Here is a 14,301-nt window from a genome sequence, read left to right as displayed (position 1 = left end):
GCCAATGTCACTGAAGGGAGCCAACACATCCACCTACTCCCGGAGCTGATGGAGCCAGCCCAGCTGCCTTCAGGAATCTTTTCTATTGCCTTCTGCAGGCCTCGGACCAGATCCCAAATCAGAGAGTCCTGCAGTCCAAGGGCAAGGACCTAAATGCAGAGCACTGTTACCTCCCTATACAAGCACTTAACTGAAGTAATGAGGTATTGGCCCTCCCAGAAGACACCCCATTGCCGTTCTTGGCCCTCCACAGACTAAACCAAAATCCACTGGGACCTCTTTTCACTGATTGTGTCTGATTTCTCTTTAATTTCTTTAATTTTCTGCAGTGGCTATCCAGACCCTGCCCTGCGCATGAAGAAAATTGGGTGCCTGCAGGGCCACAGATTTGCAGGGAAAGAGGCCTACGGGCCGGTGGCTCCAAAAGCTTTATTACTTGTTGGTTTGTACTAACATCTACGTGACTCCAGTGACTAACAACCACCTTCAGGGAATGCACGTGTTAGTTAAGGAGATCCTGGTCCCCCTGATCAGGGCCGAAAATGCCCTTTGTGAGGGGGCGGTGGGAAGTCACTGCTCAGTCCATAAAGGCTGCCCTGGCAGCCCCTTTGCAGGGGCGCAGCGGACAACACAGCAGGCATTGCCAGTAGAAATCAAGGGAGAACGGCAGCCCTGGGCAACGTGGTCCAGACCCACTGGTGGTGTTTTGAGGCAGTGTTGAAACCAGAGGCCAGCGTGCAGGGAGGCGCCTCCAGCCCCCACACGTGGGCAGCCCGGAGGAGCTGGCCCCGCTGCCTTCTCCCCACGTTGGGCTGCCTGAGCTCCTGGCACGCTGTGGCTGCAGCACATCCCTGAAGAGAAGGGAAGCGTCTCTGCCCTACGTGTAGTCACTTATAGGCTCTGTGCTAGTCTCCGCTGGTCTCTACCCAGAGATGATCGCACCGACCAGGTCTGCTCAGAGGGCTGTGCTGGGCCCTGCGGCTCCCTGCTGGGCTCTGCCGTCCCGTGGGGCTACTTGGAGGGCTCCGTGGCCATGGGGTCCGCATCCGAAGATGGTGGCGGGCCTCTGTTCCCACCGTTGCTCACGTTTTCCTTGCTGCCGTCCCTCACGGGGTCGCTGCCTTTCTCTTCCACTTTCTGCTTGAGTTTGAGGGAGGAATCTCTCTGGCACAGGAGGGGATGGTAGCCAGCGAAGCCTCCTCCGCTCACGTTTGTACGCTTGTCTGGGGACAGACAGAAAAAGCAGATTGTTTACCTGGGGTCCAAATTGACCTTTTGGCGAAGGAAAAGGGGCACAGGGTCTCATTGCCAGAGGTGACTGCTTCTCTGAGGATCCCAAAGAGGGGGACAGGGAAGAAGAATCAGCAGCAGCACTGAGTTGCATGCCCTGGGGGAAGGTCTCCTACCTCCCGGCTCGATAGGGTGCATCAGTCGGTTCATCTGCACGTTCCAGTGCTTGACGTTGGTGCTGGCCTGCCGCAGCTTCCTCTGAGCCGCCTGCAAGGAGGTGGAGGAGAGCACTGAGCCGGCCTGAGAGTTTTCCCTTCCCTAAGCCTGGGTTTGAGGCTCCCTCTGGGATGGAGGCAGCTCACCCTCCTCTAGGTCTGCTGCTCCCACCCTGCTTCCAACCCTCCATGCTCCACACGTGCACCCAGAGCTGACATTGCTGCTCTCTATAGGTTTATACACAACACTAGTGCTGTCCCCCCAGCAGGACACCCTTGCGTCACTTCAGCCACCAAATCAGCCCCTGGCACGGATCAGAAAAACCCAGAGCCACACGGTGAGGAAATGCCAGCCTGGTGGTTCCTCCAGCGCCTGCCCCGTCAGCAGACTTCTCCTAATAGCATCTGCCAGCGCAGCAAAATGGGGGCAAAGTGGCCACAGCCTCCTCCCCGCTTCGCTGGCCTCGCAAGCTGAGCGCCGAGCCTGGCACGGCTCTACCAGGAGCACGGGATGTGCCTTGCAGGGCAGATGTCCCTTCCCAGGCAAACCTCTGGGCCGCTTTCCCTGCTGCAGCTAATGTAACGCCCTAAATCCAGCCTGGCTACAGCAGGGTACGTGTCAGCAGGTCCCCAAAGTCCCTGGGTTCTCCCCAGCGTGGAGGTGTCTCAGAAGAGGGCCAGGAGGTCCCCTGGGGCTCGTAGCGCGATGGGAAGTGGCACCAAGGTGACGCTCACCATGACGTCTTGGTCCACCCGCTGCCTGTTCACTCTCACTTCCTCCAGCTGCTTCTGGGCCTCTTCCAGACACTTGTTCTTGTTCTCCATCTCCTGCTTGAGGACCTGCTTCTCCAGCTGAGTTTTGATGATGTATTCCTCCTGCTCCTCCTTCAACTTCATCAGCTGTTTCAGCTTCTCCTCTTCCTCTGCCAGTAGCCTGTCAAGAAAGCGCAAGAGGTGAGGACATCCCTCTGCCACTTCGTCCACCAGCTTCCCCCAGCCCCGCTGCCATCACGGGCGGTCACGGGCACACCCTGGTTCCCCGGGGAGCAGTCGAGGCCAGTGGCATCACCCCGAGGAGCGTGTCTGACAAACCCTATGCCCAGCCCTTCCCTGGTCGAGGAGAGCCAGGGATGCTCTGGTCCTACCTGGCCTGCGCGTATCTCACAGACTCCTCGTCGTGCCGAGCTTTCACCTCCTGTTGCAGGGCCTCCTGGAGACGCTCCTGCATCTCCTCCAGCTCCGTGATGCGCTTGCGCTGGCGCTCTGCCTCTGCCTCCTTCAGGACCATCTCCGCCTGCATGGAGGCGCGTGCCTGCGGCGGGGAGAGGAGCTGTCAGCGTGGGTGCCGGCACCACACCCCTGGGTGGATGGGGCCAGATGTCCCCCACACCACGGAGAGCCCGTGGAGAGAGCTCCACAGCATCGGCTGCAAGGACAGAATTAGGCTCCCTGGCCAGCATCGAAGCCTCTCAGCTTCTTGCACCCCGGAGCACGTTGTCCTCAGCTCCTGCTCCTTGGGTACCTCACGCGCTGACCCCTCCGCCCCTTGTCCCCAGGTCCCACACCACCACGGGAGCCCGGAGGTGAGGGGTACCGGCAGTGTTATTGCAAGAAGAGGACGTGCTCAGCTCCTCCAACCCCCCAGGTAACACGGCCAAGGGGTGGGGAAGGCAGCGACCATCCCACCAGCGACGCAGCCCCGCAGCAGGACCTGCCACGAGGATGCACCCACCTGCTCGGCTTCCCGCAGCTGGATCTCCAGAGTCCTCTGCATCTCCTCGTGCTGCTGCTTCCGCCGCTGCTCCTCCTCCTGCAGGAGTATCTCCGCCTGCCGCTGGGCCTCCTTCAGCAGCTCCAGCTCCTGCAGCTTCCTCTCCTTCTCCTCTTGGAGCTGCTTGAGCCGCTGTGTCTCCTCCTCCTTGGCCGCCTTCCGCTGCTCCCGTTGCTCCCGCTGCTCCCGTCGCTTCTGCTTCAGGTCTTTGTGCAGGGACTTCTTGCCTTCGGCCTGCAGCCGGATGGCGGTCTGGATGGCTGGGGGGTGAAGGAGGACGTCAGCGGGGCCACGGGGGTGCTGGGGAGGGGACACAGAGCGGGGATGGGGACACAGACCTAGCGTCCACTCCTGGCGCTGCCGGGTGTCGGAGGCGCTCATCTCGTACGTGCGGGAGGAGGTCTTCACGCAGAACATGCACCTCTTCCCGTCCCGGTCGGGCAGCACCTGCAGGGAGAGGACACAGCACGGTGTCAGCACGGGGCGAGGGGACAACCAGCGGGATGAGGACCAAGACAACGCAGGAGGCGTTATCCCTGCCGCGAGCCGTGGCCCAGGCTGTACCTCCACGCAGCAGTGCTTGTCCAACGCGATGCTCCCCTTCTTCTCCTTCCGCTCCTCGCTCATGTAGTAGGACAGGACGCTGGGCTTCAGCATGAACCACCGCTCCGACCAGTTCCTCCTCAACTGGCCCTTCTTCCAGAGGTAGCCCTGCGCCCAGGAGACACGGGGTTCAGCAACGGGGCAGGGGAAGGATGGGTGGTGGTACAACAACACCATAACCACGCCATTAAGGGCCGGGAGAAAACCAGAAACACCCCCCAGAGAGAGCTTGTGCCCCGGGACACGCGGGCTCCTTGCCTGCTTGAGCACGTCCTCGATCACCTCCTGGTACACCTCCTCCACGGCCATGCTGATGGCCTCCTGCTCGATGCCCCGCAGGAGCCGCCCCGAGTTCACCATGTCCAGGAACTGCCAGACCGTCAGGCCGCCCTGCCCCTGCGGCTCCTGGGAGAGGTAGTCGTCCAGCTCGCAGGAGTTCAGCTCCACGTTCATGGCCGTGCAGATCTTCTTCAGCAGGTACTCCACCTGCGGGGACGGGGAGATCAGCGTCGGGGGCAAAGCAAGAGTCGTTCCCACCCCACAGCCGCCGACTTGGGGCGAGGAAACCCGTGCTGGAGGACCTGAGGCCGCGTCCCTCTCCGTGCCTTATCACAAACCCTTGCGAGGGTTGATGGCAATGGCCAAGCTCTTCCAGGCTCAGGACGTTGGTTTTGAGTTAAAGCTTGATTAGCCCTGGGAGGTTCTTCGCTTTGGCCACAAGGGCGGGAGGCTTTTGGCTTCTTTGAAGAGAAAGCACCGCAGAAGTCGAGTGCCTCGGGGAGATCGGCCCAGCACTGCTGTCCCCCACCCAGCCCACAAGGCAGGCATCTCAGACCATGGCCCTGACCTCAGCACCACTTTGGTTTCCAGCTGACGTGAAAACCTTGGGCTGGAGCAGGGGAAGAGGTCCTGCAGGGGAGAGGAACACCAGGCCCAGCCTGGCTTAGGGCATCCCCGGCGATGGGGCACCCCCAGCTCCTGTGCCAGGGCCTCACCGCCCTCACAGTGAAGAATTTCTTCCTAATATCTAACCCGTATCTCCCCTCTTTTCCTTTAAACGTCCTCAAGGACATTTCCCCTTGTCCTATGACTGCACCCCCTGACAAAGACCCTCCCCACCTCTCCCTGCAGCCCCCTTCAGGCACTGGGAGCCACTGGGAGCCCTTCCTCATCTGAGAGGACTTCCCTCTCCTCCTCATTTGGCTAGGAGAAATTACTTATATTTTTTCTAGGACATTTTTTTTTCTTTTTCTCAGGCCCAGCCCTGTTAGCAGAAGGATGATTCATTTTGTCATGGTCTGGGGAACAGGAAACTCCTCTCCCGGGGAGCAGGAAGTGCGGTTGCCCTCGTACATCTGCGCAGCACCGCGTTTCTTTTCTTTTTTCTTTCTTTTTTTGGTGGTGGTGGGTTTTCTGTTTGTTTGGGTTTGCCTTTTTTTTTTTTTTTTTATCTTGGGAGGGGAGTGGGGGGCTGAACACAGTGGGGAGATGGTGCCCAAGCAGGTGGATGCTGCCTGCCCGTCCCTGAGCGCCGCAGCAGGGCCCGGTGAGGCCGCTGTTGGCTTTTGAGCGTCTCCTGGCATCTGGAACCTTCTTGTGGGGCTTTCATCTGGGCCCCGGAGAAGGGAAAAACCTAAATGCTGCCTGGAATTCGGAGATTACTGCCTGCCCTTCGCCGAGAAGCCCGGCTGCACACCCAGGTGCAGGTGCTGAGCTCCTGGTGGCAGCGGGCACAGACGGGGACAACAGGGTCTGCTCCGACACTGCCTCCTTCACAAGGAGCACCCCGTGATAACAGCGGGCTTAAAGGGTTTCTCATCATCTTCTCCTTCATCCCCACAAAAATCAGGAGGAATCCTCCAAGCCCATGCCCAGTTCAGCCGCTGGGGGATTCCTGGCCCGTTGCAAGGGCTTCAGGACCAGCCCCAGCAGGAGCCGAGCTGGGGATGCTCCTTGGTTGCTGGCCCGAGAACTGGCCCGTTCATTTCACAGCAGGCCAAATTGCTGCCTCACCCAAAAACCAACGCGGACCGGCCCTTTCCTCGTCCTCCAAGCCGTCTGTGCTCCGGAGGCTTCGGCATTTCGGAGGGTTCCTCCCAGCTGCCCCCAGGCCACCCCGCTTTTCGTGGGCACGGCTTCTTCCTCCCACCCTGCCCTCTCTCCCCCCACCACGGCTCGCAGGATGTGATGAGGCAGCCGAAGGAAGGACGTGCCAGGAAGCGATAGCGGGACATGTCAGCCCAAAACCGAGCCCGGGGAGAGGCAGCTAGCTCCTACCTCGTCCGGCACCATGACGAGAGGGTATTTGTCTTCAGACAGAAAGTTGAAGAGACACCAGAGCTTGAAGGCGTCTTGGTGGGATACGATGCTGTTCCCGTTCCGGTCAGGCTTGTAATTTTTCTTCGCTGTCAGAGTCCAGCAGAGCTCGTCGAAGTTTTCTTTGACGAAAGCACCTTCCTCCACCTGCGGACGGGACCCAGGCTGGTGAAGGACTGCGAGGGGGCTTCTAGGGGGGAGAGGTTGGAGGGAGGGCAGACGCTCCACACCGGAGACCTCCTGTCCCTGCCGGCACCGACTGATTTGTCCATGCAGCAGAGCACAGGATGCGACCATCACTGCAGAGCGCGGCTGAGCACTAACTCTTGGTGCAAGGCCACCAAGCAGAGGAGCCCTTGCCCAGGCGGTTTTGGGCACGCTGACCGGCAGAGAAAGCGCTCCGGGATCGCTGCGGTGCCTGGGCACCACGGCACAGCACCTGGGGCTGTGGGGCACCAGCAGAAAGCACACGGCAAAGCACATCCAGCACCGCTGGGCTCTCCCCAAGGCCACGTTGCAAATGTCTGCATGGCTTTGGGTCGCTCTCTTTATCCCGTTTGACCAAAAAGAGGAAGAGGGGCTCGGCAAAGGGAAGTGACGTGCTGCAAGCAGGCAGCACCGGCGGCAGGGATAACACCTCCATCGGCCCCGCTGCCTGATCGCGAGCTTCTGTGGCCACCAAAAGGCTTCCTCGGGGCCGGACCTGAGGCACCACTGCTGGTTTTGGAGGCTGTGCCACACAGATAGGGGGTGGCAGGGACCAGACCGGCCTGTCCCACTCTGTCCATGCACTTCCCCAGGAGAGCCCTACCGCGTGGCTAGCATGAGCACAAACCACAATCTGCAGCAGCAGAGCCAGAGAAAAACCTTTGGGTCCTGGGTACCAGGAACAGCTAAAAGCCCCTCTTACTAGGAAAAACCACTTCCCCTTTGCAGGCCGCCTCTGGGATTTTATTAGTGAAAGCAGAAGGGGGTTTGAAGGTCATGTCCCAGGGAACTGCATGGGAAACTGCAAGGGTTTGGGCCGCTCTGCACCAGGAAGATCGGGCTGTGCCGAGCAGGATCAGCCCCTCGTGCCCTCCCCGGGGCAGCAGGGTTGGGGTTGGCTCAGTCCCTGCTCACAGCAGGGCCGATCCCTATAGCTGGGGTAGATGCCAGCATCCCCGGGGCTCAGCCAGAACCCGCTGGGGAGCAGCACCGGAGCACCGGCGGCAGCCAAAAACCCGTCTCAGCCCTTTGGGGAGGCAGCAGGGGAGGGAAGGGTGCCGGCACCCTGCTCCGGGCCCCCAGCGCCTTGAAAGCACGCAGTGGAAGAAAGCCGTCAGTCGTTTTTCCTCTCCTCGTATGCCCAGAGGAAACGAGCACCGTGCCGCCGTGGTGCGCCGCGCGGAACAAAGGTGTCTTTGAGCCACGGAAAAAGAGCGAAACCCACCCACCTCCCACCCCAACCTCTGCCCTGCCCCAGCGCCCCGGCCTCCCCCAGCCTCCTCCTCCTCCTCCTCCTCTGCCAAGCGGCCGAGAGGTCGTGCCTCAAATCTCAACAGGGGTGGAGAGGAAAAAAGGGCTGGAAGAGGCCGCCGGGACCCCCTCCGAGCCCTTTAGGAAATGCTGACGCAGCTGCGCCTCGTCCAGAGGCCAGATGGAAAGGGGGAGGCTGGCTCGAGCTTGCCAACGAGGCTCCTTTTGGCCTTCATCTGAGTTCCCTGAATCCTCCTGCCGCCCGTCCCAGCACGCCGTGCCCTGCACACCGGGAGCGGAGGGGACGGGAGACGCGGGGCGGCCACGAGACGCGGGAGCGGAGCTGACACCGCGGTCACAGCGGGTCCCGGGGAGGGGGGCCGGGGGGGCTCACCTTGTCCAGGATGTACTTGTTGAGGTAGGGCATGTAGCCCTGGCTGGACACCGGCCCGTCGTCGTCATCTCGGAAATGCTCTTCCAGCGCCACGGGGTCGTGGGGGATGCACAGCACCGTGTACAGGTTGTGGGACAGCACCTGGCCGAGCACAAGGGAGAGGGGACGGGGTCAGGCTCCAGCCCTGCCAGCTCCCACCCCCCCGGCACCGAGCCCCCCGCTGCCTGGCGGGGACCCCCGGCCCCCCAACATCACCCACTGCAGCCACAGGGCACGGCTTGGGCCTGGCAGCAGGAAATCCCCAAATATCGACCTCAAATAATCGTCTGGAACCAGCAGAGAGTTCACGTGGAAGCGAGGATTTTCTTGCATTCATTTCATTCTTTCCTTGGTACACGGAGAACTTTTTTTTCTTTTTTTTTTTTTTTAAATCGGGCTGTTTCAAATATTACAGAGCAAACAGGACATGCTTTGATCTAGAAGGGATGATAAGCCGCCCCGAGCCATGCTGTTTGGCAGCTGCCCTTAGCGATTTCTTGAAAAAATAAATAGAGAACGCACCCAAGCCGGCTGCCGTGTTGCAACCTGGCAGCAGCAGCTGCTTTCTGTAAGCGTGTCACGAGAAGATGGAAAAACGAAAACAAGAAAGGGTCTGAAAGAAATTAAGGCCAGGTTTTGTTTGCAGTGAAAGCGGCCGACGGCGATCTGGAGACACACCATCTCCACCAGCGGTGCCGCCCAGCGGGGTTTTGTCCAAATCCCTCCAAACGAAGCACGTTTTGCCTAAATTTCCCACGCGGTGGCAATCCCAACTGGAAATCCCAACTTTCCGTGCTGGGAAGCCCAGGGGAAGGCTTCCCCGTGAGCAGCAACGCCTCCGGCTGGCGGCGCAGCGCCGTCTGCCCTCCTTCGCCCTCCGGCGAGCCGGAGATGCTGGGAGGAGAGGCCCAAAAGCTGGCGGCCTCCCCCGGCGTTGGGATTTACACAAAAATCTTGGGTCAAGGATCGGGGCTGGAGGAGATGGTGCCCGGGCCCACGGTGCTGGGGTGTCCCCGCTCCTCTCCGTGCGGGGCTGGAGATGTCCTCCCAGAAGGAGCGGGCCCGCCGGGGGCCACGTCGGCTGCTGCAGCTGGAGACGGGTCTCGCTCGACCAGATTTTCTCTCTCTTTTTCCCCCTCTGGACAGATGCTATCAGCAGGGCTCCACCCGGCGCTCAGACACCGCGCAGGCCGTAGCCCCGAGCGCTTCTTTTGGGGTTCGGCGCAGCTCCGGGGGCCGCAAAGGGGTGGGGAGGGATGGAAGCACCGGGGGCAGCCGGGAATCGCGCCTTGCCCTCCCCTTCCCACGCGCGGCCTCGTCCCCTCCTTGTCCCCTCCTCCTCTGCCCATGTCCCCTCCGAAGCCCCCGTCCCACCGAGCGCTGCTCCAGCTCCTGCCCCGGCAGCACGGGGACGGGGTGGGTGAGACCCAGAGAGGATCCCGCTCCTCCGGGAAAACGTAAGGGCGAGAGGAATTGTTCCCTCGTGCTGAGCCGTAGGGGTGCTGCGGTGTCCCAGCCCAGCATCCCGCAGCACCCAAAAGCCCCCAGAGGTCTCAGCTGTGCCCCCAGCCCCGGCCAGCCCCCCCGACCCCCTCTGCGTGTCCCCCCCACAACACCGCAGCCTGCTCCTTGCTGGAGCAGTGCCCCAAAATACGAGAGTGGGGCAGGAAAACCCTGCCCGGGCTCACTGCAGGATGTGTGGGGCCGGGGCTGCCCCAACCCCACCAAGACGGAGGAAAACACCACCCCCCCACACCCCGGGTCCTGAAACATGGGGTGGGAAGGCAAAAAAAAAAGTGTGGGGAGTGGGGGGAAAGAGAAGGGCGAGGACGCTCCGAGCGTCGAAGCCCAGCCCGCGACGCAGGTTTGGTGACGCAGCCTTTCCACCGCGACGTGCAGGGGCGGAGGGGACGGCCCCGGTCAGCCCAGCACCGCGGGCACCCCACGTCCCGTCCCCCCCCCGCAGCCCCATACTCCTCCCTCCACCCTTTTCTCCCCCAGCCCCGTGGCCGCTGCTGACGCCAGCCCGAGCCGGGGGTGGAATACGTAACGCCGCGGGAGAATGGCTGCCCCTTTTCTTCGCCCCCGTGGGAGACGCCGGGGGCGATGCCAGGGCTGGGGGGTGACCTTTGGGGTTGGAGCCCGGCTCGGCGCCTCGAGCACGGACCCCTCCAGCCCCTGCTGGGACCTCTGGCACCGCGCAGGGAGCGTCGCCGCTGCCTCAGTTTCCCCACGTGTCAGCAAACCGGCCCCTCTGACGAAACCGGAGCATCCCCGGAGGGGGCTGCAGGGAGCGATGCCGCGGGGGAGATGCCTCCCTGCGGCCAGGCGCCTTCATTCAGCTGCCCAATTTCTGCAGCAAGGGGGGGACACGAGCGGGGTCCCCCCGACCTCGCCGCCCCGTCAGCCAAGCCCCCGTGGTTCAAGCCCAGCCCTGTGGGCTCCTGACCTCCGATTTCCCCCTGTGCACGCACGGAGGAGCTGCTCCCAGCCCTCGCGCTGGCCCAACTGCCGGCGCCAGCCTGTGCCAAGAGCCCTTTGTGCATTCAAGGAGCTTTCAGCAAGCCCGGGGAGCTTTCGGTGCGAGCCAGGCGCCTCCTTCCTGCCCCCAAGGGTCCCATAAGTGGCCGCGGTGAGCGAGCCCGGCCCACCAAGGCATCGGCGATTCCCGGGGACCTGCGTGGATCACAGGCTCCAAAAGAGAGCAAGAGCCGTGCCCCTGCTGCCGTCCCCCTGTCCCACCCCGACACGCAGCCTGGGCACCCCTGGGACCACCGCCGCCGCCTCTGCGTTTCCAGCCGCGGTTCCTAGGGTCGAGAAGCCCGGAGAATGACCAAGCCCTATCAAAACAGCCCCAAATTAGTTGTTTTTTTTTTTTTTTTTTTTTTTTAAGTTTCCCACCAGGCTTCCCAAACCCAAGCAGCACGCTGCCAGCCCCGGCAGAGCTAACGGCAGCCTCCAGCGAGCAGAGCCTCAGGAAACCCAGCCCGTCGGGGCTGCTCAGAGGCCTCCTCTCCCCTCCCTGTGCCACGGGGACAGGACCGCGAGCGGAGGAGCGAGAAGTGCCAGGACGGGCACGGCCCCCTGCACGCTCAGCTCCGGAGCCTCATCCTGCGCCACCGACACCCCGAGGCCCCGCGACCGGCTCCGCCAGCTCCGCCAGCGGGGCTGCGATGGCACAGAAAGGATAAAAACCCCTTCGGAGACCAGGCCCAGTGCGTGCCCGCGCTGGGAACAGAAACACCCGATATCTTTCGGCTCGTAGCTCTTAACCACAAGACTGTCTTTCCTTCCTGTGCAAGATACACACCTACAGAGCACATACATATGCACACGCTCACTTGCATAGGAGTGTACATGTAAAGAACCCAACTGCTGAACCCAGCAGCTTCCCACAGCTCTGCCACCGAGCTTTGAAACGCTGCTAAATTTACTTATGCGACTGGCCCAAGAGCGAAACTCCCAGCTCCCACCGGCTTTCTTGTAATCCCCCGGGAAAATCCAGCGTCAGCTTTCGGGGCTAAACCGGGCCTTTGTTTCGGGAGCTGCAAGAACTCAGTGCCCACCAGCAGCTCTCCCACCCTCCTCCGGGACCCTTCTTGCAGCACCACGATGGGGTCGGGGGGGGGGGGGGGGGCAGAGCGCAGCCCCGCGCCGCCAGCTCGCACCGTGCACGAGGAACCCTGCGAGGGCACGGAGCTCAAACCGCCACCCTACAGGGCCTGGGCTGCTTCGCCGCTGACCCTACGAGCAGAAACGCTGCCTTGCGTAGGCTGGGCAGAGCGAAGCCTCGCGAGCAGGCAGGGTTTGGCAGCAGTGGGCGATGGAAATGAGCTCTCGCAGGTGGAGAGCTGTCCAGAATTGAGATTCACGGTGGAAGGAGCACGGCTGGGCACCCCGCGGGCGGCGGCGCAGGGCCTGTGCCGTGCCCCGAGCTGCCAGAGCTCCCGTTTTAGGGCTGGAGGCGGTGGAACAACGAGGGGTGAATCCGCCTTCAGCTTGGAAACGTCGCTCTGGGTAAAGGCACCGGGGAGATGCCGTCCTCAGCATCCCGCGGCCCTCGGCAGCCGCCCCGCACAAACTCTCTAGGAAACGGCCCTTAAAACCGGGGTGTTTGCGGCCTCAGCGTCACAGACCACGCACGACGAGCGTTGCGCCTTAACGTTGTGCTACCGTCAGCCCTTTTGGAGCAAAGCGTGCACGGCAGGGCCAGGAGGGTGCCTGGTGCTCTGCTCAGCACCGAAAGCCCAGGCAGAAGTTCCCCAGCGAAGCCAGCACCCCAGCTCCGCTCTATTTTAGTATTTTCCTGAATTTCCTCAGATATTTCTACACTTTCAGGTATCTTTTTAAAAAAAAAACTCACAAATCCAGCCCTGGGTTGATGGCCCCGGGGAGCCTTCAAGGCCGAACCCGGCCCGTGCCCATCGCCACGTGGGTGCTTTCCACCTCCGTCCTGCCACGTGCAGCCCCAGCCCCCCGAGCACGAAGGGGCCGAGGGACCCGCACGCTCATCACACCTGCAGCCGGTTTCTGGGAAGCAGCTGCAGGAGCCCGGCTCCTCCAGACCCCTTCAGATAAAAACCCAGTTTTCCACCCAAACGCGTCCCCCCCCCCCCGAGCCCAGCACCTCCCCGCAGCCTGTCCCGGGGGAAACCCTCGAAAGTAGAAGGAAAAGGAGGAGAAGAGGTTTCGTTGCAGAGTTTCACAACGCATCGCACACGGCTCGTGGCAGCTGCCAAGTGCTCCTGACGCAACGTTTTACCGGGTTTTGCATGTTTCTAGCTCAGGTCCTTCCCCTGCCTTCCACCCCCCTGCTCCAACCAGCATTTCCAACCCCGGTGCCAGGGTAAGAAGCAGGATTAGACTTTTAAGCAGCAATACAAAAGGGCTTCCAGCATTACCGAACGGAAAAAAAAAAATGAACTGTTACTGTAGCAGTGGCAAAACCTGGTGGATTTGACCAGACCCAGTCCTGGAGGCAGACAAAAAAGTTTTTAAAGCCGCGAGGGTGCCAATGAAGGGCTGAGCTCGGGAGCCTCGGGCAGAGCTGCGGAGGGCACAGGGAAAATCAGAGTTTTTTTTAAAAATGGTGCGTTATTTCTGGGCTGGCCGCTGAGGAGTTGTAGCTTTTACAACGGGCTCCCTTTACCTTCCAGCCCTGGGGTTGAACAGGAAGCAGAAACGCGGGTGCAAGCAAGAAAAATAAAACCCGAGTTTGGGCTGGTAGCTGGGTATTAAGAGCACAAGAAACTAAAAACACCCAAGAAAAGAAATTTCCTCTTGTTTTATGTATTTTTCCCCAAAAATACACTGGAGGATTAACTCCCTCCTACTTCCCCCCCACCCTTTTTTTTTTTTAATGTTTAAAATGGAGGTGAGGCAGGGACGGGGAACCTCACTAAACCCGGGCACGAAGCGCGGAGGCGACAGCAGGGGCTCGTTCCCCTCCACGTTCAGCAATTCCCCCGTGGCAGCCCTGGAGCATCCCCGCAGCCACCCCGCAGCCCACCCGCGAGCCCCGAACGGGGGCAAGCAGCGCCCCGAGCCCCCAGTTTCCCCCCCCCACCGCCCCCGGTACTCACTTTGAGCTGGGATTTGGACACCTTGCCGCTCTTCTCCACGTCCAGGGCGGTGAAGGCGTACCAGATGGACTTGAGCAGCTCCGCTCGCAGGTCCATGGCTACGGGCGGCGGTGGCAGAGGCAGCTCTGTCAACGCTGAGAATCCGGTTTCAGGAAACCGGTTGCTTCGACAGCCTTCGGCAGCCGGAGCCGCGCACGAAGCAGCAGCGCCATCTGCTTGGGTGCACCCCCGGAGCTCCCCGGGGTCCCCGAAGGGTTCCCGGGTAGGGATCAGCACCCTTAGGGGGGCTGGGGTTGGCACCCCGCTGTAGGAATCCCCTCTCTGTCCCCCTCGGATGGCAGGGGGGGGAAAAAACAAAATAAGGGATGTGCGGTTTTGGGGCTCCCGGTGCGCGAAGGGAACGGGGAGTCAGGGCCCTTCGCTCAGCCTGGAGACCAAAAGCTTTCTCAGCACGGAGAAATCCCCTCCCCGGCTAAGGCAGCAGCTTCCTCTTCTCGGCTTTAAGTGAGGAGCTTCCCCTAGCAGCAGGAGCACGAGCTGTGCCCGCTGGAAGGGCTCCAGCACGGCTGCTTCGGGCCCGCTCGCCCCAAGGAAATCAGGCTGGGACCTCACCCGCGGCGGCTGTCCCGGGGAGGTTGGGGTGGCGGCGGCGTGCCCAGCCTTTCCTGCAGAAACCTCTTCCTCTCCAAACGT

The 14,301-nt window shown here is 61.6% G+C and overlaps 1 protein-coding gene across 1 annotated transcript; it reads right to left on the bottom strand.

The window, feature by feature from the left end:
* Positions 1 to 405: 405 nt before the first annotated feature.
* Positions 406 to 14,232, bottom strand: DEF6 (DEF6 guanine nucleotide exchange factor). The gene is made up of 11 exons (XM_013197003.3): positions 13,609 to 14,232; positions 7,988 to 8,128; positions 6,097 to 6,282; positions 4,078 to 4,305; positions 3,781 to 3,927; positions 3,555 to 3,663; positions 3,178 to 3,476; positions 2,591 to 2,757; positions 2,181 to 2,379; positions 1,407 to 1,497; positions 406 to 1,223 (listed from the first exon to the last, which is right to left on the bottom strand). Exons 1-11 carry the CDS (start codon positions 13,702 to 13,704, stop codon positions 1,012 to 1,014), a joined length of 1,875 nt encoding a protein of 624 aa, XP_013052457.2. The 5' UTR covers positions 13,705 to 14,232; the 3' UTR covers positions 406 to 1,011.
* Positions 14,233 to 14,301: the final 69 nt, after the last annotated feature.

This window comes from Anser cygnoides, chromosome 25, assembly GCF_040182565.1.
Source record: "Anser cygnoides isolate HZ-2024a breed goose chromosome 25, Taihu_goose_T2T_genome, whole genome shotgun sequence".
Lineage (NCBI taxonomy): Eukaryota > Metazoa > Chordata > Aves > Anseriformes > Anatidae > Anser > Anser cygnoides.
The sequence above is the reverse complement of the archived record's forward strand: the minus strand, read 5'-3'. Positions and strand labels throughout refer to the sequence as shown.

Coding starts and splice junctions, on each gene's coding strand:
- DEF6 (XM_013197003.3), bottom strand. CDS start 13,704: ATGGACCTGCGAGCGGAGCTGCTCAAGTCCATCTGGTACGCCTTCACC. Junction 3,928..4,077: donor TCGAGGACGTGCTCAAGCAG/GCAAGGAGCCCG, acceptor TCCTGGGCGCAG/GGCTACCTCTGGAAGAAGGG. Junction 1,224..1,406: donor GCACCCTATCGAGCCGGGAG/GTAGGAGACCTT, acceptor GTCTGTCCCCAG/ACAAGCGTACAAACGTGAGC.